Source organism: Monodon monoceros, unplaced genomic scaffold, assembly GCF_005190385.1.
Source record: "Monodon monoceros isolate NGI ecotype Baffin Bay Population unplaced genomic scaffold, NGI_Narwhal_1 Super_Scaffold_12, whole genome shotgun sequence".
Taxonomy (NCBI): domain Eukaryota; kingdom Metazoa; phylum Chordata; class Mammalia; order Artiodactyla; family Monodontidae; genus Monodon; species Monodon monoceros.
Window position 1 is genome coordinate 161,700,743 of NW_021703768.1, and position 23,956 is coordinate 161,724,698.

General features: G+C 56.7%; 1 protein-coding gene across 2 annotated transcripts in view; it reads right to left on the reverse strand.

Moving 5' to 3' along the window:
• The window catches only part of FBN3 (fibrillin 3), a 60,246-nt gene extending 36,810 nt beyond the window's left edge, over positions 1–23,436 (reverse strand). Inside the window, exons 1-29 of one of the 2 annotated variants that reach the window (XM_029218591.1) lie at positions 23,258–23,436; positions 23,041–23,123; positions 22,352–22,450; positions 21,903–21,998; positions 21,564–21,659; positions 19,567–19,764; positions 19,330–19,455; positions 19,067–19,192; positions 16,441–16,593; positions 16,198–16,329; positions 15,677–15,820; positions 15,476–15,595; positions 15,231–15,356; positions 11,594–11,716; positions 11,196–11,471; positions 10,854–10,907; positions 9,156–9,281; positions 8,942–9,067; positions 7,655–7,774; positions 7,403–7,540; positions 7,241–7,291; positions 6,845–6,970; positions 4,823–5,047; positions 4,519–4,644; positions 4,039–4,167; positions 2,882–3,007; positions 1,827–1,952; positions 1,254–1,376; positions 959–1,084 (exon numbers count right to left, since the gene is read on the reverse strand). In XM_029218591.1, coding sequence (XP_029074424.1) covers positions 959–1,084; positions 1,254–1,376; positions 1,827–1,952; positions 2,882–3,007; positions 4,039–4,167; positions 4,519–4,644; positions 4,823–5,047; positions 6,845–6,970; positions 7,241–7,291; positions 7,403–7,540; positions 7,655–7,774; positions 8,942–9,067; positions 9,156–9,281; positions 10,854–10,907; positions 11,196–11,471; positions 11,594–11,716; positions 15,231–15,356; positions 15,476–15,595; positions 15,677–15,820; positions 16,198–16,329; positions 16,441–16,593; positions 19,067–19,192; positions 19,330–19,455; positions 19,567–19,764; positions 21,564–21,659; positions 21,903–21,998; positions 22,352–22,450; positions 23,041–23,123; positions 23,258–23,403 — 3,766 coding nt within the window. In that variant the 5' untranslated portion in view covers positions 23,404–23,436. Of the gene's footprint in view, positions 1–958; positions 1,085–1,253; positions 1,377–1,826; positions 1,953–2,881; positions 3,008–4,038; positions 4,168–4,518; positions 4,645–4,822; positions 5,048–6,844; positions 6,971–7,240; positions 7,292–7,402; positions 7,541–7,654; positions 7,775–8,941; positions 9,068–9,155; positions 9,282–10,853; positions 10,908–11,195; positions 11,472–11,593; positions 11,717–15,230; positions 15,357–15,475; positions 15,596–15,676; positions 15,821–16,197; positions 16,330–16,440; positions 16,594–19,066; positions 19,193–19,329; positions 19,456–19,566; positions 19,765–21,563; positions 21,660–21,902; positions 21,999–22,351; positions 22,451–23,040; positions 23,124–23,257 lie in introns of those variants that run through there. The other variant, XM_029218590.1, reaches the window with a different exon arrangement.
• Between the last annotated feature and the right edge of the window lie 520 nt (positions 23,437–23,956).

The window sequence follows — 23,956 nt, forward strand, 5'->3', positions numbered from 1 at the left end:
TGAGGGTGGGGATGCAGCAGCATTGCTAAGTGCCCTGCCACATGGGTCCCCTGCATCGGGGTTCTCTTTGCCCATCTTCAGGGGTGGGGAACTCCCCCAATTCCACCGCTGGGCAGCCGCGAATGTTCAGTCAACAGTCTACAGCACATATTCCGTGGAACACATTGGACATGCATTCCCAAAAGGATTTTATACCAATACATTTAGACAACGCTGAGTTAGACAAAGCTAACTGGATTTTTTTCTCCTGCAGGCCTTTTCAGAGCCTTTATGCCAACGTGGATCTGCAAGAAGGGATGGAGGAAGCAGCATTTCCTATTTAACTTGGTCCTAAGCCCCCTTTTCTTCAGTGTTTCCTAAGACACCTGTGATCGGGAATGCTTTAAGCTGCCCTGGGCTGGACACATCTCCCTGGGAGGGTTATGTTTTTTACTTCCTGGTACTTCCTCACACTGGCCCCAGCTCTGCCCTGATGGGGCACCCAGTAGACATCTGCTCCTTGGGCCCCGTGATGACCTGCAGCCAGGACAGGACGGTGATCATGGCCCAAACAGCTTGGATCCCCAAGCAGGGCTCAGAGAATACAGTGTCTTTCCATCTAGCTCACCTTCCTCTGCAGAAAACCCCTTGGTCTGCAGTGATCCTATACATTGCTTTCAGAACAGGGCACATGCCTCTGCATGCACTGGGTGCACGGTAAGTGTTCAATAACTGTTCATAAAATAACAAGGTTCAAGGGCCTCTGCTGCTGTGAATGAGATCCCACGGGTCTTGGTGCAGGGGCTCTAGGCACAGGTGGCCAGGAGCAGACTGCCAAGTGCAAAGCCTCATCTACCCTGCCCGCGTGTGACGGGGATGGGACTGTCGTCTATCTTGCCCACGTGGCCTCCTTGTGGAAGGCCTGGTGGGTGAAGTGTGAAGCTGCCTCCTCCACCTGTATGTAGTCCCAGCTCCTCACCTACACACGTCCTCATGTCCAGCGTGGCCACAAAGCCGTCGTAGCAGAGGCAGCGGTGACCCCCCGGCACGTTGATGCACTGGCCCCCGTCACAGATGTCCGGGTTCTCCTCACACTCGTCCACGTCTGGGGGAGCAGGGTGGGGGGCTGGGCTGCAGGCAGGCAGGGATGGAGGGGGAGTCCCAGGGACCCTGCTGCAGGGCCAGCGGCCTGTCCCGCGTCTGGCCGGCTGCGTCTGGGTCAGGAAAGGTGTGTTCCCCATCCCACGCGGAGGGAGGGGGTCGCGCCCACCCACCTGCACACGCCCTCCCATCAGGCATCAGCGAGTAGCCGTGTCCGCAGCCACACCGGTAGCTGCCCTCGGTGTTAATGCAGTGCACGTGGCACCCACCGTTCCCAGAGCGGCATTCGTCCACGTCTGCGGGAGGCAGGGCGAGGTAGAGGTCGTGGCGGGAGTGAGGTGGGGGTCGTGGCGGGGTGGGAGGCAGGGCGAGGTGGGGTGTGGTGGGAGCGAGGTGGGTTGGCGTGGCAGGGCGGGAGGCAGGGCGAGAGGCAGGACGAGGTAGGCGCATGGCGGGAGCGAGGTGGGGGCGTGGCGTGGCGGAAGGCAGGGCGAGGTGGGGGCGTGGCGGGAGTGAGGTGGGTGGGCGTGGCAGGGCGGGAGGCAGGGCGAGGCGGGGCATGGCGGGAGCGAGGTAGGGGCGTGGTGGGACGGGAGGCAGGGGGAGGTGGGAGCGAGGTGGGGGCGTGGCGGGGGCGGGTCAAGCAGGGGTCTGACTAGGGGGCGGGGCCAGCAGAGGCAGGGACTTGGAGTGACTGCTGTGGTAGTGGGGGCCTCGGCTGGGGCTGGGGGCGGGCGCGGTCTCACCCACGCAGCCTTGGCGGTCAGGTGTGCTCTGGAAGCCGGCGTGGCAGGAGCACTGGAAGGCACCGATGACGTTGACGCACTGGCCGTGGGGACACAGGCCGTCACTCAGGGAGCATTCATCAACGTCTGCAGGGGGAGCACATGGCTGGTGGGGACAGCAGGTAGGGGAGGGGCCCCAGGGAAGGCCCGGCCTGTGTTCAGCCGCCATCTGCAGGACCCCGAGGCACTGGGACACGTGTGCACTCCGATGCATTCATGCTCCTGGCATCCACACGCCACCACAGGTGTGAGTCCACACCTCACCCTTGTACAAACACGCACCCACACCCAGATCCACGTGCCCACCTACAAGACCACGTGCACACCCACGTGCACACCCACAAGACTCACCCAAAACACACCCTTGAATACACACACCCTCAGCAGATAACACCCACACCCTGATCCATGCACTTACGTGCACACAGCTCACACACAAACACACCCTCACACCCACTCACATGCAAACACAATCACCCTCAGTAGACACACCTTCACAGCCACAGGCACACTCATAAGACTCACAAATACACCTCATCCCCACTCATATGCAAACATACCCTCGACACACACACCCATACCCACATGCACACAGCCCCATCCACAAACACACCCACCCGCGTGCCAACACACATCCACACCTAGACACACATTCTCTCACAAGCTCATGTAGATGCACAAACGCCACATCCCCTCACATAAGAACACACATCCTTGTGTAGACACACACTCAGACTCACACATAAACACCCATGCACACACTCACTCTTGTACACATTCCCAGGTACACACCTGCATGCTCACACAGACACACAAATACACACTTCCTCCGTCTCACACCCATGCACGGTCATATCACACGGACGCACAATGACCTGCACCCATGCTACCTCATGCATGTGACCGCTCACATGCATAGAGACTGACACACGTGTGCACACATATACATAAGTATGTACTCAGGGAGATGCACAAACACACACTCCCATCATCTCCCTCATGCAACCCACACTCACCCTCACAAGCAGTACCCTTGGCCACCAGCGCATGTCCAGCGGGGCACTGGCACTCATAACTCCCATCCGTGTTGGTACAGGTGCCTCCCCGGCACAGCAGTGGGTCCCGGGCACACTCATCCACGTCTGGGCGTGTGGAGAGAGAGAGAGGAGGTGTGAGGACGCTGACCTGGCAGGGTGTGATATGGCTTGTGGAAGCTTCTCCCTGTGCCCCTCTCCCCCAGCCCTGTCACCCTGGCTGACGCCGAAAGGGCCTGGAGTTTTGGGACTTGGGTGACCCATGGGAGTCAGACTGGGAGGGAAGCTGGAATTCTCAGAATTATCAGGGACACAGGCTGACACTCCTGGAGCTGAAGGAGGCCCTGAGAAGCGCCCCCCGGAGGACACAGAGGGAAGGCAAGGCCCAGCCCCTCCAGGCATCAGCACAGGGAGTGGGGGACCTCACCACCCACCCCCACTCTCCTCCCACTCCAGCCTCATGGGCCTCCTTCCACCCCTCAGGTGCTGTTCCCCCTCCCACCCGGCCCTCCACACAGCAGCTCCTTCTATCCTTCACGTCCACCCCAGGGCCTTTGCATGCACTGTTCTTTCTTCAAGCCACTCTTCAGCCCCTCTTCACCCCAATTACTCCCACTCTCTCAGCCCCACAGAATGGGATACATCCTAGGGGTCTATGCTCCCACTGCACCATATGGCCCTTTCAAGTGCTTATGACAGTGTCTCTTTATTTGGCATTTGTTTGGAGATTTATTTTATTAAACATCTATCTCCCCATTAGGTCACGAGCTCAGAGAAAATGGCCCTCTGCTGCCGAGCTCTCTGTGGTTCCCCTGAGTAGATGCACATGAAATGTTCACTGAATGAAAAAGTGAATGAAAGGCGAAGAGGCTCCTCTGTCCCGGGCCCCCTCCTCTTCTCATGCTACGACCCCCCAGGAGGCCTGCCCGAATCTTGGTTCCCAGGCTTCTCATCTGAATGCCACACCCAATGTCCAGCAGCCTACAGGGATGACGCCCACACTTGCTGTGTCCCAGCTGGATCATGGCTTCTCCCCACTCCGGCCCCCTCCACCTACATCCATCACAGCGATGTCACCCCCATCCCTCGGCTTGGCCCCGAGACCCCCAAGCATCACCCTGCCCGGGGTGGCTGCCTACCCATGCAGTTCTTCATCATCATGAAGCCACTCTCGTAGCCGTGGAAACACTCACACTCGAAGTTGCCCGGAGTGTTGACGCAGGTGCCCTGGCCGCAGAGGTCAGGGGAGATGCGGCACTCGTCAATGTCTGTGGAGAGAGTGGGCACGGGCCGGGCCTCCACATCTGCAAACACCCAGGGGTGCACAGGAGCCCCAAGCTGCTGAACCCAGGTTAACAGAGGTGCCGTGACTGCACCCCAGACGAGGGTAGGGAATTTCCTTCCAGCCTGGAGGCCCCTGGAGGCCACCTCTGCCAGCCCCTCCTTTTGTAGCTGGGATCCCGAAGGCCCAGAGAGGGTGTTGAGCTGTCCTCGGTCACAGAGCAGGCAGGTAGACAGGCAGGAAAAGGCCGGTTCTTGTCTTTCAGGTGCCTCTAGTTCATGGCCCCCATCCCTGTAGGCGCCCCCCAACCGCCCAGGAGGCAGATGCGGGCACGTACCTGTGCAGTTCCTTTCCTGGGCGTCCAGGGCAAAGCCCCCAGCACAAGAGCAACGAAAGCTGCCCACGGTGTTGCGGCAGGTGCCGTGTGCACACAGCCCGGGGAAGGCTTTGCACTCGTTCACATCTGCAGCATGGGAGCACAAAATGTCACGCTGCCCCGATGTCTCTGGGTCCCCACCGCCTGAGCGTTCACCCCTCTGGCCACAGATGTTTGCTCTCTCCCAAACACACGTCCCATCTCCAGGCCTCTACCCACGCTGTGCCCTCTCCCCATCCACCAGGTTCCCTGAGCCCAAACACACCTTTATAGAAGGGCTGGCCTGAGAGGAAGTCCCGGCTGGCAAAGCCCAGCCCCCGGGGACACAGGCTGGCAAACGCTGGGGACTCAGGCTCAGGGCACGCCTCGCACGCGGCCCCCCACGCGGCTCCCAAGGAGCAGCAGCAGACGTCCATCCGGTACTTGCCGGGCAGGGCGGCCCCACATTCATCCTCATCCCAATGCAAGAAACAAAGCTCCAGGCGCACATCTGCAAGGAGGGGCAGTCACCAGTCCTGCCCCTGCCACACTGTGCCTGCCAGGACAGGCATTAGAGCCTCCTTCAGCAGCTTCTTCTGAAACTTCCTCCCCAACGGGAAGAGTGACTTCCTTATGCTGAGATTCGATATCATCCAATACTTCTTTTTTTTTTTTTTTTTGGCAGCGCTGTGTGGCGGGTGGGATCTTAGTTCCCTGACCAGGGATCGAACCTGGGGCCCCCAGCAGTGAGAGCACCGAGTCCTAACCACTGGACCACCACGGAATTCCCAACAGTTACATTTTAAAAATGATATAATCCAATAGTTACATTTGAATAATGGTATAATCCAAAACTTACACTATAATAACTTGCACTGCTAGGTGCTTGCTATGTGATGGGCACTGTTCTAAGTTCATCAATCCATTGAATCCTCAAAATAACACCAAGAGGAAAATATTATCATCATGCCCATTTTACAGGCAAGAAAACTGAGGCAGAGGAGGGTTAAGTAGCTGACCTGAGGCCAAACAGTTAGTAAGAGGTAGAGCGGGGTTCAAACCAGGCCATCTGGCTCCAGAGTGTGTGTGTTTAACCTGTAAAACTCCCTTAGAATAATCTGGGAGTGGATAAGCCTTCCTCAGCACCAGACACGAGGGTCTAAGAATGGGGCTGGTTAACTACGGCCTGGGGTGCCAGCCTCCTGTTTTTGTAAATAAAGTTTTATTGACACACAGCCACATCCATTTGTTTCTGTACTGTCTGTGGGTGTTTACACTACACAGCAGAGCTGAGTAGCTGCAACAGACTGTGAGGCCCCAAAAGCTGAAAACATTTACTCTCTGGCCCTTTGCAGAAACAGCTGGCTGATCCCTGGTCTAAGACAACTTCTCACTCTTTACAAAAGGAACATACGTTTAAGTGGGTCCATTTGAGGACAAGACCCTGTTACAGAATCTTTAGGAAAAAATAAAGATAAGCAGAAGTGCCATGACACACAGGGATCTGTCTTAAGTTCCCATGTACCCAGTGGCTTGGCCCAGGGCTGACCAGACTGAGCCATTTCACCTGGCCGTGAATTCAGCAATGGCTTTTTCCTCTTTACTCAGTTACTTTCTTTCCTTGCTCACCTTTTGGAATCAGCAAGAAGACCCGCTGCACACCTGAAGCTCAGTTTAGAAGGAAATCGAAGTTGAGAAGGGTCATCAGGGCCCATCTGCCTGACGTTGACCAGGCTCCAAGGTGACCCCGAGGAGGCTACCAATGGATTGATGGGACTACAGGAGGAAAAGCTGATAGAACTCGGAGCACTACCTGCTGGCCGGCACATGCTTTTGGCCAAGAAATGTCCTGTTCGAGATGTTGATAGGGACAAAGCAAGAAGCCCTCATCGAGGGGGAAAATATCTCAGAGCCTTTGAGACTGAGGGTAAGCCATTCAGGGTGAGGGTTTGAGCCCTGGACGCTGAGGAAGGTTCACCAGCATCACTTAGCACTCATGCTAGAGGTGTCTCCTGCTCAAATCCCCCCGTGTAAACCTTACTCGCTAACAAGAAAGAATAAATGAAGGTTGCAAGTATTATTCCACGAGATTTTGCCATCTGCAATGAGCTTCCTTAGAAGGGCAGTTAAGAAGATGCATCCCCCAAAACAAATGTCTTTGGAGACACGTGGGCAGGAGGTGGACAGTGAGCAGAGGGTCCTGGAGGACCCCCGAGATCCTGCTTGTCCCTAGGAGGGGTCTCCAGCCGCTGGGAGTGGAGGCAATGAAGGGCAGGGGGCCCTGCATGGGGACCCAGCCCGCACTCACCCACGCACAGCCGGCCCGTGGCATCCAGCGTCAGGCCCTCAAGACACTTGCAGTGGAAGGAGCCAGCGGTGTTGAGGCAGCGCCCATTGGGACAGACCCCCGGGAAGACCTCACACTCGTTCACATCTGGGCAGCAGCAGGCAAGGAGGAGAGGCAAGGGCTGGAGGCTCCCAGGAGCTGTTCCCCTGGGGCCTCAGGACACCACGTGGTCCTTGGGGAGGGGGAAGGGGCAGTGCCAGCCTCAGGGGCTGGCAGATCGCGGGGAAGACCCAGGTACCAAGGAGGGAGAATGTCTCGATCTCAAATGACTTCAGGGAGGGGCCCCAGGCAGCCCCCATGACACTCGCCCACGTGTTGCTTGGAGGGCGAACCGCAGAGGGTGGGGATGGGGGTTACCTTCGCAGCTGAGCCCCTTCACGCGGGCGAAGCCACGGGCACAGGCGGGGTCTGTGGTTGGGGAGAGGAGTCACTCTCTCCACTCAAACACAGGGGATCTGTCCGCCCCCCCAGTTGTCCCGATGGCGTGGGAGCCCCCGGAGCCCCCCTCCAGGGCATTACCCATGTCACAGCGTTCGCAGGGGCTCCCCCAGGCAGCCCCAAGCGTGGCGCAGCACTCGGACCGCAGGGTGGCTCCATGCAGGTTTGCCTCGCAGCGGCCATCCTGGACCTTTAGCCAGCAGGTGCCTTTGGTGCTGTCTGCGAGGAGGGGCTTGCTGTCTCACCTGGCGGGCCCACACCTGCACGCCGACCCGCAACGACCCAGCCTACTCCGGGGCGTTGGGGTCCCCGCTGCTCCGTGGGGCCTCTCACCTAAGCACACGGTGCCGGAGGGTCCCAGGCGGCTGCCGGGGGCGCACTCGCAGGCGTAGGAGCCGGCCAGGTTGCGGCACACGCCGTTCACACACGGATTGGACAGGCACTCGTCGATGTCTGCAGGGACAGCCCCCCCACCAGCCGCCCCACCCCACAGCGAGTCCTGAGCTGCAGGAGGGGGAGCCCCACCTGACCAGGGGCCCCTCCTCCCCACGGCTGCCAAAGTCCAGAGGCAGGGGGCGCAAGCGGTCAGAATTCAAGGAACGGACTGCGCAGGCTCAGACGCACGTGAGTTTGCACTGAATCGTCTTGTGCACCTGCACAAGCACGCTGACGTGCAGGGTCCTGGGAGCGCACACAGGTAAAAGTGCAGAGGGATAGGCACGGTGGGGAATCGTGGCCCTCAAAGGGTCGGTCATGGCACAAGACAGGTGAGAGGCAGGAGGAAAACCCAGAGGGGATGGAGGCCTGGGTGTGGCCAGGGTGGGGGAGGGTTGTCAGCTGGAAAGAAGACAAAGGACCAGGGGAGGGGTGGGGCCAGGCGAAAAGCTTGTGCGTGACTGTGTGCGTGTGTGCGCGTGCAGGCGTCTGTGAGTGCCAAGGGATCTGTGCAATGGGCAAGGTCATCACAACAACGTGTGTGTGGGCAATGGCGAGCATGCACACTTGAACACGCGTATGTGTCAGTGACTGCGCGTGTGGGAGAGGGAGGATGGGCACGTATTCTTGTGTATAAGCGTGAGTATGTATGAGCATGTGAGTGCACAACTGTGCAGGTATGTGAGGGTGTGTGTGACTGCACACATAAGTGTGTGTGGCTGTGAGCCTAAGTGTGTGAAAGGGTGAGTGAAAGAATGTGGGCCCACACATATCTTTGAAAGTGTGCACGTGAGGGTGTGTGACTGTGGGAATGTCTGTGAGTGTGAATATGGGTATGTGAGTGTGTTTTGTGTGAGTACCGGTGTGTGTAACTGAGTGATCATATGCACCCATGTGTGAATGTCGGAGGGTCTGAGTGTCTGCATAAGGGTGTGCCTTTGAGGGTGTAACTGTGGCTGTGAGCATGCGTGTAAAGTGTGAGAATAAGTGTGTGAATGTGGGTATTGTGTGTGTACCTGAGTGTGTGTAACCGTGAGACTGTGAATACATGTATGCCTCTGAGCGTGTCTGTGTGCGTGAATGCAGGTATACATGCGTCTTTGAGCATGTGTGTACCCAGAGCACGCAGCGTGCATAAGGATCTGCATGCATGTGTGCGTGGCTGTGTGCCCCGCGACCCTGTACCTTCGCAGGTCTCCGTGTCTTGCCAGAAGCTGAAGCCCTGGGGGCAGGAGCAGCTGTAGCTGCCAGGGCTGTTCCGGCACCGCCCGTTGTCACACAGGAGGCTGTTGAGTGCGCACTCATCCACATCTGCAGGATGAGGGGGGGAGAGCGGGGTGAGGGGTGTGCAGTGGGGGCGGCCCACCCACCTGCCCGTCCACTTGCCGGGCATGCTCACCCATGCACTCCTTGCCGGCTGCAGCTGCCTCGTAGCCCAGGTTGCAGATGCAGCGGTAGCTGCCCCGCAGGTTCTCACACATACCGTTGGCACAGACATCAGGGTCGAGGGCACACTCGTTGATGTCTGCACCAGGAGGAGGGCGTCAGCAGCTGCCCTGGCTCCCTGGAGGCTCCAGAAGCCATGTCCCCGGGGGCCAGAGCTCCAGCCTAGACCCTGCCTCCTTCCCCTTGAAACCAGGGTTTCTCAGCACTGTGGATATTTGGGGCCAGATCACCCTTTGCTGTGACGGGGGGCATCCTGTGCATTGTAGGATGTTGAGCAGTATTCCCAGACTTACCCAGGAGGTGCCAGTAGTACCCTCCCCAATATCTGTCCAGACATTGCCAAATGGCCCCTCGGGAGGGGGGACAAAACTGTCCCCCGTTTGGAACTCATGGAACAGATGTTTATACAGCAGCGACATAATTTTGAAAAAGAAAGCGCAATCATAATCACTACCGTTATAGGATGTTTACTATTTTGCGCCAAGCGTATTAGCTCATTTGATCCTCACAACATCCCTGAAATGGGTCTTACCGTTGTCTCCACTGTACAGACAAGGAGGCACAGAGACGGTAGGTAACTTGCCTGAGGTTATTCAATCAATAAATAGTAGGGCCAGGATTCGAACCCACGCATCTGGCTCCAGACTCTGTCCCTTTAACTGACAGGGGGTGGGGGAGGGGTGGACATCTGTCCTGCCCTGATGGCCTAGCAGTGGATGGGAAATCTGACTATTCTAAGTCCTTTTATTTCTTGCTCAGGCAGAAAGGCTGTTTCAGGAAGGGACGGTGTCATAGGTTGGAGTCCTAACCCCCAGGATCTCAGCATGTGATTTTATTTGGAGACAAGGACTTTACAGAGGTGATCCAGTTAAAACGAGTTCATTAGGGTGGACCCGCAATCCATTCCAATATGACTGTATCCTTATAAAAGGGGGAAATTTGGGGTTCTCACAAGGAGAACCCCATGTCAAGAGGAAGGCAGAGGGGTAATTCCCTGGTGGTCCAGTGGTTAGGACTCTGCATTTTCACTGCCGAGGGCACGGGTTCAATCCCTGCTCGGGGAACTAAGATCCTGCCTGCTGCACGGCGTGAAAAAAAAAAAGATGAAGACAGGATGAATTAGGAGTTTGGGAATAGCATACACAATACTATATATAAAACATAACCAACAAGGACTACGGTATAGCACAGGGAACTCAATATTTTTAATAACCTATAAGGGAAAAGAATCCGAAAAAGAATAGATATGTATGTATCTATGTATGTATCTACGTATCTATCTAATAGATATGTATGTATCACTTTGCTGTACACCTAAAACTAACACAACATTGTAAACTTAAAAATAAAAAAAAAAAAAAAAAAAAGGATGAATGCAGAGATCAGGGTGATGCTTCTACCAGCTGAGGATTTAACAGTGAAGTGCCAGAAGCTGCGGGAGAGGCATGGGACAGACTCTCCCTCACAGCCTCAGAAAGAACCATCCCTGCTCACACCTTGATCTCGGACTTTTAGCCTCTCCAGAGCCGTGGGAGAATAAACGTCTGCTGTTGAAGCCTCCCAGCCTGTGGTACTTTGTTACGGCAGCCCCAGCGACATGACAGTGCCCAACCACGACCCCACCCCTCTGTCCCAGCACTGCCCCGCTCACCTCTGCCATCCGTGGTGATGCCAAGACCGCTGCTACACAGGGCCTGGAACTCGGCTGGAGTGGCGGAAGCAGAGCGAGAGGGGTCAGTGGCCATTGCCGAACCCAAACCACGCCCAAGACGTGGCCCCTTGGAGATGAGCGAGGGTCTGGGACTAAGATGCCCCCCCCAATGGGAAGAGCAACTTCCTTCCGTGTCTTCTTGGGGAGAGAAATCCCCACCCCCCCCCCCCCCCCCCGAGCCCAGCCCCCCCCCCCCCCCACTGTCCCCTCCTGCCCCCTGGGTGATCAACTAGAAGCAAGAACTAAAGGAAAGCGGGTGGACGTGGGGCAGCCGACCCTCACCGGAGTTCTTGGCAGGACACAGCTGGCAGGGCTCCCCAAACCCGTGGTCGGGGCTCGCACAGCAGCACTCGGATTTGGTGACGGCACCGGGGAAGGGGCGGGCACAAGAGCCCTTGTTGAGGGTCCCGTAGCACGTGCTACGCACGTGGGTGTCCACGCACACGCGGCCATCCGCGCCCACCGCGAGCCCCCCCAGGCAGTGGCAGCGGAAGGAGCCCTCGGTGTTGGTACAGTGGCCGTTCATACAGATGCCCGGTGTCTGGCACTCGTCGATGTCTGCGGGGGGCCGTGGGCGACTGCGACAGGTCCCAGTCCCCCGCCACCTGCCCTTGCCGCCTCCCCTCACCTCTTCCTCCCCAATCCCCATCACTCCCCTGTGGTCCAGCCTCCAGCCTCACCCACGCAGTGGCGGCCACCGGGCGCCAGCAGGAAGCCGGGTTTGCAGAGGCATGAGAAGCTGCCGTCCTCGTTCAGGCACACTCCGTTGGCACACATGGTGGTGGTGGCACACTCGTTGTGGTCTGGGGACACCAGGAGAGGCTGGTTCCCAGCAGGGTCCCAGCAGTCACCCCTCTTTGGGCCAGCCCTGCCTGGTAGACCAGCCCCGCCCCCTCACTTTTCCAGGGACCCTTCCCAGGGCAGTTCGAGCCTGACAGGACAAAACGTGACTGTCGGGAACTATGTCGACTTGGATATAGTGAACTGCTGGAGTGTGAACTCCCCTGGGGCAAGACTGGGGCCACTAGCTCGAGTCTGCATCTTCCATCCTGGCACACCGTAGGTGCTCCATAAATAGATGCTCAAAGTCGAATACGTGAGGTGTGGTGGTTACACAACATGCACTAAATGCCACCAACTGTTCCTTTAAAAATGGTTTAAATGCTAAATATGTTATGTATATTTCACCACAATAAAAAATGCAAAAAAAATGGAAAAAATGAGGTAGTGTTTGCATGACTTTATGAATGTAGTAAATGCCACCAAACTGTTCCTTTAAAAAGGGTAGGGGGCTTCCCTGGTGGCGCAGTGGTTAAGAATCTGCCTGCCAATGCAGGGGACATGGGTTCAAGTCCTGGTCCGGGAAGATCCCACATTGGAGCAACTAAGCCCGTGCACCACAACTACGGAGCCTGTGCTCTAAAGGTCGCGAGCCACAACTACTGAGCCCGCGTGCCACAACTACTGGAGCTGCGCGCCTAGAGCCCGTGCTCTGCAACAAGAGAAGCCACCGCAATGAGAAGCCTGCGCCCTGCAGCGAAGAGTAGCCCCTGCTCACCGCAACTAGAGAAAGCCTGCTCACAGCAACGAAGACCCAACACAGCCAAAAATAAATAAAATTTTAAAAAAAAAAGGGTAGGAATGGAGCTGATACACACTACTGTACATAAAATAGATAAACAACGAGGTCCTACTGTATAGCCCAGGGAACTATATATTCAATATCTTGTAATAAACTATAATGGAAAAGAAAAAAAAAGGGTTAAATGGTAAATTGTACACTATGTATATTGTGCCACGATTTTTAAAAATACAAAAAAGAATTGCATAAATGAGATGGTCGTTGCACGACCTTGGAAATATCCTAAGTGCCACCAAATTGTTCACTTAAAAATGCTACGTTTACTTTCCTGCAGAAAAGAATTGAATAAATGTGGGTGCACAACATTGGGAACTACTAAATAAACGCCACTGAATTTTTCACTTTTAAATGATTAAATTTATCTTGTGTGAATCTCACTTGAATTTAAAAAGAAAAGGGCAAAAACCGTCAGCTGAGAAGAAAACAGTCTAATTTAAAGAAAGGCGGTGGGTGCAGAAATGATTTGTTTACCAAAGTATCAGTTTTGAACAATAAAGGACTGTACCAAAAGGAAGGAAGGAAAGAAGGGAGGGAGGGAGGGAAGGAAAGGAAAGAATAAATGAAGAAAAGGTCCACACCAAAACTTGTACATGAACATTCATAGCAGCTTTATCCACAACAGCAAAGAGTGGAAACAACCCAAATAGCCATTAACTGATGACGTATAAACAAAATGTGGTCTACTCGTATAATGGAATGTCATCTGACAATAAAAAGGAATGACGTTCTGACAACCGCTACAACATGGGTGGACCTTGAAAACATGATGCTCAGTGAAAGAAGCCAGTCACAAAAGGCCACAGAGTACGTGATTCCATTTACACAAAATGCCCCGAACAGGCAAATCCATGGAGACGGAAAGTCGATTAGCCTAGTGCCGAGGGCTGGGGGGAAGAGAGAGGATTCTGGAATGACTGCTAATGGAGAGGAGGTGATAAAGAGGTTCTAAAGTTAGATTGTGGTGATGCTTGTACTAAAAGCCATTGAAGTGTACACTTTAAATGGCCACTCTTATGGTATGGAATGATATATCAATAAAGATGCTAAGAAGGTTTTTTAAAAAAAATGAAAGAGGGCTTCCCTGGTGGCACAGTGGTTGAGAATCTGCCTGCTAATGCAGGGGACACGGGTTCGAACCCTGGTCTGGGAAGATCCCACATGCCGCGGAGCAACTAGGCCCGTGAGCCACAATTACTGAGCCTGTGAATCTGGAGCCTGTGCTCCGCAACAAGAGAGGCCGCGATAGTGAGAGGCCCGCGCACCGCGATGAAGAGTGGCCCCCGCTTGCCACAACTAGAGAAAGCCCTCGCACAGAAACGAAGACCCAACACAGCCAAAAAGTTAATTAATTAATTAATTAATTTAAAAAAAAAAAAGAAAGAATGCACAGGGAACTATACTCAATTCTTTATAATAACCCATAAAGGAAAAGAATCCAAAAACGAATAGATACATGTATAACTGAATCACTTTGCTGTACACCTGAAACTAACACAACATTGTAAATCAACTATACTTCAACTACAAAAAATAAATTAAAAAAATAAAATTTATACGTACCAAGAAAAACACTGATTAAGGATTTCAACTCTTACTGGTTACAGACTATGCAGAGATCTGAAGGAAATATTAAAGACTTGACAGTAGGGCTTCCCTGGTGGCGCAGTGGTTAAGAATCCGCCTACCAATGCAGGCGACACAGGTTCGAGCCCTGGTCCGGGAAGTTCCCACATGCCTCAGAGCAACTAAGCCCGTGCACCACAACTACTGTGCCTGGGCTCTAGAGCACACAAGCCACAACTACTGAGCCCACACGCCACAGCTACTGAAGCCTGTGCGCCTAGAGCCCGTGCTCCGCAACAAGAGAAGCCACCACAATGAGAAGCCCGTGTGCAGCAACGAAGACCCAAAGCAGCCAAAAATTAAAAAAAAAAAAAGAGAAAGACGATGGTAAAATTATAAAACAATGAATTAATCAAAATTACTTTCAGTAGGTGATATCTAACTAATAAAAAGCAATGCAAATAAAAATTATAATGATTTATGCACAGACATAAATGACTATACCTAAAGTTAATGCTAAGAAAATAGCTAATTTAATAATCAACTTTCTAAATGTATCTAAAAATCAACAGAAAGTAAATGCTCTGCAAAAAAAAAAAAAAAGAATGAAAGGAAGAAAATCCTTCCTGATGAGGGAAGACTACAAGGCAGGTCCCCTCAGAGAGGGTGACAGAAAAGAATAAAGGGAGCCCCCGGTGGCCCCTACAAGCTGTGGGGAGCTTGGGTGGCACCCCCATACCCCACAGGGAGCCTGAGATCGGGGCGCTCTCCACAGTCCTGACCCACCTCTCTCGGAGGCCAGACTCTCTTGAGGACAGGTGAGGGGCCATGAGTCAGGGGCAGGGGCAGACGCAGACAGCTGATGGCATGGTCTTACCCCAAAGGCCCCTTCCTGGGGTTCAGGGCATGAATTCAGGAAGGAGAGAATGAAGGAGTGAGTAGGGGCTGGATAGACCACAAGGAGGATCTCAGATGGGCTGGTTCGGCTCAGAAAGGGGAGCAGAGGACCCACCGTGAGGAGGGAGGTGGGTGATGCAGCACGAGTGGCAAGATGCAGAAGGCAGCTACTGGGGCCCAGAAGCCGCTTCCCCACCCGCTCACCCTCAACTCACCCACACAGTTCTTGCCATTGGGGCCGAGCTCGAAGCCTGCATTGCAGACACACTGGAAGCTGCCTGCTGTGTTGACGCAGCGGCCGTGGTGGCAGAGGCCACTGCTGGCGATGCACTCGTCCATGTCTGGTGGGGAGGCAGGCGGGCAGTCAGCAGGCGTCCTCCTGGCCCCCAGGCTCTAATTCAGATGCAGGTTCCATCAGTCAGGCTCCCGGTCACCCCCACTGTCCGATGGACGGCCATACCCACGCACTCCTGCTTGGTGAGCGTCGCCTGAAAGCCCTCCCAGCACCGGCAGTGGTAGGAGCCAGGGGTGTTGACGCAGTCTCCGTGGTGGCAGGGGCTGCCGGCACACTCATCCACATCTGCAGGCAGAGGACCCTGAGCCCCAGCCCACCAGGGCGCTCCCCTGCCCCCAGCCCACCCCTGCCCCAGCCGCTGCTCACCGATGCACTCGCCCCGAACGTCCTGGGTGTAGCCCACGTTACACTCGCAGCGGTAGCTGGAAGAGGTGGGCAGGCAGCGGCCATTGAGACACAGGTTGGTGAAGTGTCGGCAGATGTCAATGGTCTGGTTCAGCGTGGCTGTGCCTGTGAGTAGGGCCGACGTGGGGCACCCGAGCATGTGCTGGCCCCCTGGGTCTGGACCTCACCTCCGGGTTCAGACACCCACTCAAGAAGCTGGAACCCTACCCCTATGGCCAGGCTCTCCCACTTCAGCCGAGTCCTGCCCCACCTCCACCCTGGCTGAGACCCCCAGCCCCCCACGCCAGCCTTAGACCCTCACCCAAAACCCAAACCCTGACGTGGAGGCCTGGATCCCCAATCTACCCCCAGCCCCAGACCACTGTCAGTACTTTCATCCCTACTGCCCAGGCCAGGACCCACACTCCAAAGCCCTGACTCTCTGTCTCTGAGGCCTGGACCCCCTTCCCCCAAGGGAGGAGTCTTGGATCCCAAGTCCTCACCAATATTGGTGTCACCAAGGCCCAGGCTGGGAACCCCACGCCCACTGGATCCGAAGCCAGGGAGGCCGGGGAAGGGGCCTGGGTAGGAGGGCAGCAGCGGGAACCCCAGGGCACACAGTCGCTGGAACTCATCTGCAAGGAAGCGGGGTTGGAGGCCAAGCCTTCGGTTGTGCCCCGGGATCCCAACCTGCAGGCCAAGCTCTGGGGGCAGAGGAAGGTGGGAGGTGGCCCCAGGCCACTCACCAGAGCCCCGCGGCGGACACAGCTCAGGGGCCGGGCCAACTGCCCAGCACCTGCCCGTATCACAGCAGCACTGCCTATGGGTATAGTGGCCAGCGAGGTCTCCGGCACAGCGGCCCACGATCAGCGCCGAGAAGCAGGTGCCGGCACGGTGGTCTGCAAGCGGGTGGGGGGGTCGGGAGGATCCGTTACCAGACTTCAAATCCCAGCTCTACCAGCACCATCTGCAGGACAGACCTCCTTGCCTCTCTGTGCCTCAGCTTCTCCATCCATGGATAGGAGATGCTCAGAGCACCCACCTCACCTCGGTAGAGTGTTGCAGAATGCACCGTATCTGGCACGTGGCCAGTCCTCACTGAGTGAGGATCTTATTACCAAGATTTCCAAATTACCCCAGGGAGGGAGACTTAGGCTCACGCTGAGCAAAAGTGTCCCAACATCTAAAGCTGGCATTGTTAGGAAGCTCCCTGTCACTGTGGGTATTCAACCACACTGAGTAAGACCCCTGGTTCAGGGGGTTGCCCCGGTGAGAAGTCATGCTGGGTGTTCAAGCAGAGATGCTGGGATCTGTATCTGTGTGTCCCCGCCTACCAGCCCTGGGCATTCTGGGGAAACCTAAGAGGCTGTGAATTTGAGGAGGGGCTGGGGGAGCAGACTGGTGGACTGATGGCTGCAACTCTTGGAGAGACTGAGGCAGAGACTCCCCAGGTACGAAAACCACAGACGCTTCCACTGTGCCCTCGAGCCTGATGGCGTTACACGGTGATCATATTTCTCAAGCCCTGACTCTAAAAGAGCATATTTTTAGGTTCGAAAACCCACAAATGTTGGCCAGTGGCCCACAGCGGAAAAACCCCTCCCACCAGCCGGGAGGGCCCTTGCAGCTGTCCCTGAGCTGCCCGAGGCGGAGAAAACAGCAAGCGTTTCCACCTCCCCAGCCATACCCCGTGCACCTGGCGGGAGGGTAGGGGGGTGGTCCCCAGGTGCATGTGTGGGAGTCGAGGCTCTGCACTCCCAGCCCCACCCCTGGCCCACGAACAGGACTGGGCCTGCCCAGGCGAGAAGAGGTCAACAGACTTGTTCAGGGTCACACAGCTGCTGGAGAGCTAGGCGGGATGAAAACCCAAATCCCTGAACCCCAGGGGACCTGACCAAGCAGCTACTTCCCAAGTAGGGAAGACGAGACAAAATGTAAGAATTTTGACAAAAATGATGCTGCCCTTGCTTATTAAGCACCTACTGCGAACAAACCCAACTTCCCTGCTCCCCTGTCTTTGTGAATGTGTATTGAGTGCCCCCTACATCCAGCCCTGGGCAAATCTCTTCCTAAATTGTTATTTAATCCTCCCCATGTGGTTTAGAACAGCCATTATCTCTGTTTCACAGATGAGGCAGCTGAGGCCCAGAGAAGTTAAGTCACTCGCCCAAGGTCACAGAGTATGCAAGCAGCTTAAGTAGCAGTTGGAACTCAGGACTGAATTCCAAGTCCATGTTCAGAGGACACCTGACCTTGGTTCAAATCTAGGCTCTGCTATTTAGTGGTTGGGAAATGCGCTACAGTCCAGGGGACGTGCCCAGAGGTAGCCTCCATGCCAGCCAAGATAGCCCCCGGAGGTGGAGGAATAAATAGGTCTGGCGCTGGTCATGGTACACTGGCAGAACTCCAGACACAGTATTCCCTGTCCTGGCTGGTAGAGACCCAGCCTGAGAGGTCCGAGTGGTGCTGGAGACCTGCCAAGCCCACCCCACCTCCCCAAACCAAGACGCTGTCCATGCCCCACCACAAGTGTTCCTGGCCAGCCCTGTTGGCCACTGGCAACCTGTGAAGTCTAATGACCAGCTCATCAAGACAGCAGGACAGGGAGTGAGAACCCAAGGATCCTCCTGCCCCAGCCAGGAGGGTGAGTCTCCAGGGAGAGGCACAGCCCAGATGACCCCACCCTGGCTGGGGGCAGGGAGCGGGGTGGTCTGGGGAGCTGGGGTGTGGGTAGCTCTCTCTTCTGGACTTGCGGATTTGGCTTAAGCAAACCTCCCCTCTCTGGGCCTCAGTTTATCTCAAACACAGTGTGGGGGAAGACGGGGTACTTTTAAAAAGTCTTTGGGAGCGTAAAGAGGGATACAGAGAGGGGGCCAGAGAGGCTAATGGGCAGAAGAGCGTAGAGACGGAGGCCAGATAACCAGATGGGCATCAAGATGGGGGCATAGAGGTGGGGGCTAGGGGGCATAGAGGTGGGGGCTAGAAGGACAGAGGGGCATAGAGGCGGGGGCTAGAGGGGCACAGCAGCGGGAGCCAGAAAGGGAAGAAAGGCAACCAGTGAGCCAGAAGGGCATAGAGTCCGAGGGGCAGAGGGGCACAGCCAAGACACCGAGACAGGGGACCAGAAAGCCAAAGGGCATAGAGATGGGGGCTAGAGAGCCTCTCAGACTGGGGTCCAGAGAGCACAAAGGCCAATGGGTAGGGAACCAGAATTAACGAGGGGATGGAAACCGGGGTCCGAAAAAGACAGAAGGGCATAGAAATCGAAGGGCTAGAGGAGCCCGAGGACCAGAGGGTTGCAGACATAGATGAGCAGAGGGTCTGTCTCCTACCTGCCCTCTGCCCTTCCAGCCCCCCTGGGCCCTGGCTCACCCAGGCAACGGGTACCGTCCAGGCTGCTGGCATAACCACGGGGACAGGTGCACACGTAGCTCCCGACCGTGTTGGTGCAGTCGCCCCCGGAGCAGAGGCCTGGCACACTGATACACTCGTCCACGTCTATGTAGATACATGTCCGGTTAGAGTCCAGTCCCCCACCAGCCTTACCCCACCTCCACCTCCTCCTCCTTGTAGGGGAGCCTGAGCCGCCCAGAGCGGAGAGGAGGTCCCAGCTTGAACCTCTCCCCGTCGCCCACCTTCACACTTGGCGCTGTTCTCACTGAGCTGGTGTCCAGCTGGGCAGCGGCACTCAAAGGAACCCACAGAGTTGACACAGCTTCCCCCCTGGCACAGGCCTGGGATAGCCTGGCACTCATCCACGTCTGCAAGGGAATGAGAGGCACGTCAGAGGGAGAAACCAAGGCTGCTGAGGGCTCCCACTCAGCCCTGGCTCCCAGGACCTCGGTCCTCACGCACTGGGCCCCCCCACTCACCTTGGCAGGCCCCCGTGTGTATATTGGGGATGAAGCCCCGGCGGCAGGGGTGTGGCTGAGCAGAGCAGAGCTCACATGGGAAGCCCCAGGCCCGGCCCACAGTGGCACAGCAGAGCGCCTTGGTGCAGACGAGGCCTGTCAGCTGGTGCTGGCACCCCTCCAGGCCCACTCGACCAAAGCAGGGTCCTGTCCGGTAGTCTGCAGGGCAGATGGATGTGGGCAGCTGGCCTCAGGCTGCCCCCACCCCATAGTTTTCTGCATTTCCATCCCGGCAAGCCCAACTCAGGCCTCTACCTCTCTCGCCTGGACCACGGCAGTAGCCACCTTCTCAGCCTCCCTATACCAACACACCAGGTTTTTTTCCTGACCACAAGCCTTTACTCATACTGTTCCCCTTCCTTACCTGATGAACTTCTATTCACCCTTCAAAACCCTTTCTCTCCAAAGCATTCTCCAACCAACCTCCAAGAGAGGCCAGGACCTCCAAGCCTACAAACCCCAGGGCATGTCTGGAGACCCCCACCGCTCCCCCAGGCCCACCCTCCCTTCAAGCCCGGGCAGGGACCCATGGATACCCCGCTGGAGAGCCTCTCTCATCCTTGAGCACACATCTGGCTCTGCCAAATCTCCCAGACCCAGCATCCGCCCAAATGCTCTGAACCCACAACTCTGCATCCCTGACACCCCCTCCCCACCCAGCTGAAGGTGGTCTCACTGGCCCCCCCAACCACCGTGCACGGGCCCAGATGTGACTTCCTGGCTCCATCCTCCAGATGGCTCCAATCAAGGGGCTGGCACTGGACCAAGGGAAGCCCCTTCCAGAAGGAGACGCCAAAGCCAGCCCCTAGGCCTGTATGAAGGAGGGGAGACCCGTGACAGTCCTGACTTCCTAAAGCAAAACACGGCCCCCAGAATCTCACCTCAGTCATCCAGGACCCTGGAACCCCACTCACTCCTGCCTAGGCACCCAACCCTGCCTCTCTCTGGGGCCCCCACCCCCGCTCCAGGCCTCTCCTCTCCCACCCTCTCCACTAACCTTCATTTTCCCTCAGCCGTCCCGACTGCTCCCCAAGTCAGCCCGAATTCCAACTCTGTTTTCTCGCCAAATCCAGTTTCCAAATGCTCATTCTCAAACCCAGGTAACCCCCAGCCCCTCCAGCTTCTGATTCATGGCTATACCCTCTCCGACCCGGCTTCAGCCACAGATGGGCCTCCATCCCCAGCAGCACCCTTCACACTGGGGTGAGTCCCAGGGTCCTGCCCATTTTTGCCTTCCTGGGCTCCTTGGACACACACGGCACTCTGATGGCTCCTACAGCTGCAAAACTCGCCAGCCTGGGCATCCCCAACGCCACCTGCTTTTGTTCACTTTCTCATTCTCAGCTGCCCATGGCCTCCATTTCTCTGGTGGACCCTTAAATTGCCCTCCCTTTTCTTCCCCAAGAACCTCAATTATCCTCTGGGCTTCAGCCCCGTGGATGGGGCAGCCCCAGGCCTGGCTGTCCAGCTGCCTCCTGGGTGACCCACAGGCTCCTCGGCCAACACTGAGCCTCAGGGTCTTCCCCCTCCCTACCCCCCGCTGCACCACCTTCCCTCCAGTTTTCAGAGCAGACCTGGGATTTGTCCCTGCTTCCATCCCTCCCCTTGCCCACCCCACCCCCCAACATCCAACTTCTCACAAAACATTGTTCTTTACACCGTGTTTGTCTTGGTTACGGCCTCCCAACAGGTGACCTCCACCCACCTCAGCCCGTGGGATCATTTCAACAGTGAGGATGAAACATGAGGGGGCGTGTCCATCTCATGAACTCCGACTTATCCCTTCTACAGGAAGCCCTCCGTGACTCCCTTCCCTGGAGCACAGTTTCTCTGCCCTTCACAGCAGCAGGGACAGCAGGAAGGAGGTCAGCTGGACCCTCCCAGGGCCTGGCCACGTCTCAGGGGCTGCCAGGAAGCCCTCCTCCCCCCAAACCCCTGCCCCACGCTCAGCTTGGTACCTTTCTCACACTGAGGCCCCATGAAGCCGTACACACAGGCACAGCGGTTCGGCCCGATGCAGCGGCCCCCGTTGTGGCAGCCGTGGTCACAGACGGCTGTGGAGGAAGTGGGGGGTGTGGCCTGAGGTCCTCCAGCAGCAGAGGGAGCTGGGGCCCGGACGGGCCCTCCTTCACGCAGGAATCCCCATAATCCGGCCCAGACCAAGAGATAAGATTGTGACAATGAGTGTGTCCCCTCCAATCCTGGTCCCAGAGGAGTGACCCGTGGGCGGTGGGCAGGTGGCAGCAGAGACCTGACCTCTGGGGTCCCAAGCCCAGGTGTGCGTGATGGGTACTCACGTTGCCCACACACGGTGCCCGTGTAGCCCCTCTGGCACAGGCAGGACTCCCCTCGGCAGCTGCCCCCATTCATGCAGCTCACACTGCACCCCGACCCTGCGGGCGGGGAAGAGGGACACACAGGAAGGCCCCGAGATGCATGTACAAGGCGCCGGGACCAGGTGCGCCCAGCCTGGCTCTGGTCCTTCAGCAAAACCAGCCTGGGCTCCCGGAAGCTTCGGGAAGCCTCTCACCTTCTCTTCCCACCCCTGGGGGGTCACTTGCTTTCTTTATTTTTTTTTAAGCTTATAATTTTTTTTTCATTTTTTACTTTTTTTTTTTTGACCTCGCCACACGGCATGCGGGATCTTCCCCGACCAGGGATCGAACCCAGTCTCCCTGCGTTGGGAGCGCAGAGTCTTACCCACTGGACCGCCAGGGAAGTCCTGGGAGGGTCACTTCCTGCTCACCTCGGCTCACCCCGCAGCTGGGGGCCAGCTTCCCATCAGCACAGGCGCACAGGTTGGGTCGGGAGCAGAAGCCCTCGCCGCAGGCGTGCCTACAGACCGCTGGAGAGTAACAGGTGACGGTCAAGGCCAGGACCCGAATCCTCCGCCATCCCCACCCCATGGGTGCCCCGGGGGCCGAGGCTCTGCTAGAGCCATTGGGAGACAGAGGTGCTCTTTGGGCCAGAAACGCTGAGTAGTAAGGACAGAAGCTGGAGGTGCTGGGGCACTGGCTGTACTGTTGGGGAGGAGGCGAGGGGGCATCTCCTGGAAGCAGAGTCGGATTCTAGACACATTAGAACGGGGTGCGTGTGGGAGTGGGGAAACAGAGAGATTGAGACACACACACACAGAGAAAAAGACAGACACAGAGAGACAGAGACTCAGAGAGAGACCAAGACAGAAAGAGACAGAGACTGAGACAGACGGACGGACCAACAAGCAGACAGACACAGGGAAGTTGTACGACAAAGAAACACGGGCGGGTGGCCTGGGAGCCTGCAGACAGAAGCAGGGGCCATTCCTGTGGCTTAGCCAGACGTCCCAGGCCAAGTCCACTTTTAAACAAGGCTGGACTTGCTGGCAGTAAGTAAGAGAACTACCCTAGTGTCCCCTGCCTGCACCCCCCACCTCCAGAAGGGATCGACACTCACGCACAACACACTGGTTCCCACCGGGCAGCGTCCTCCAGCCGGGGCAGCAGTAGGCATGAAATCGGGAGCCACACACATTCGGCCTTCAGGAGAGCAGGCATGGCTGGTGAGCCCCTGCCCAGCTGGACATCCCCTGGGCCTCACCCCCCGCACCTAGCAGGACAGCCCAGCCCAGCCCACACCCCAGGGGCTTCTCGGCATCCCGAGTACCACACACCCCTGCAAGAAGCCTGGGCTGCCACGCCTGCGCACACGTCCGAGACCTGCAGGCTCCACAGCCCCATCCCAACGGCCTTGGACACCCGCCACGCATGACAGGGCTGTCCAGGCCAGCAAGAGCCGAGCCAAGGGGTCCCGGGCCATGGTGTGGGTGCCGGCCCCTCTCCTTGTCAAGCACAGACCCTCCAGAACCATGACGTGTCCCTCGGAGGCTGCGGAGAGGAAGCAGAGTCAACCTCAGCAAGAAGCCCTTGGCCACGGGGCACCCACGAGAACCAGAAGCAGTGGGACCACTGCTGGGATGGAGAAACTGGGGGCTTGTGGGAGCCCAGGGAGGCATCCAACCCCGACCCACAAGCAGGTGAACAGTCAGGGGAGGCTTCTCGGAGGAGGTGTGATGTCTCAGCGATGGAGTCATCCAAGAGAAGGGTGTCGGGGCAGACACAGCACACTGAGAGCAGAGGCAAGAAGATCGTGGACCGCTGAGTGGAGGGGAGGGGGTGGCAGGCAGCCAGGGTGTTTCAGGAGTGCATACCTGTGTAATGGAGCTTCTACTTGTACGTCAAGGGCAATGGAGAGCCCTTGAAGGGCTCTAAGTGGGAGGAACAAGGGCAGAAATGGGTGTTTGATGGAGTGTGGAAGGACTTGCAGAGTCCAGGCTCCAGAGGAAGCACGCAGTTGAAGAGGCTGGGGCAGG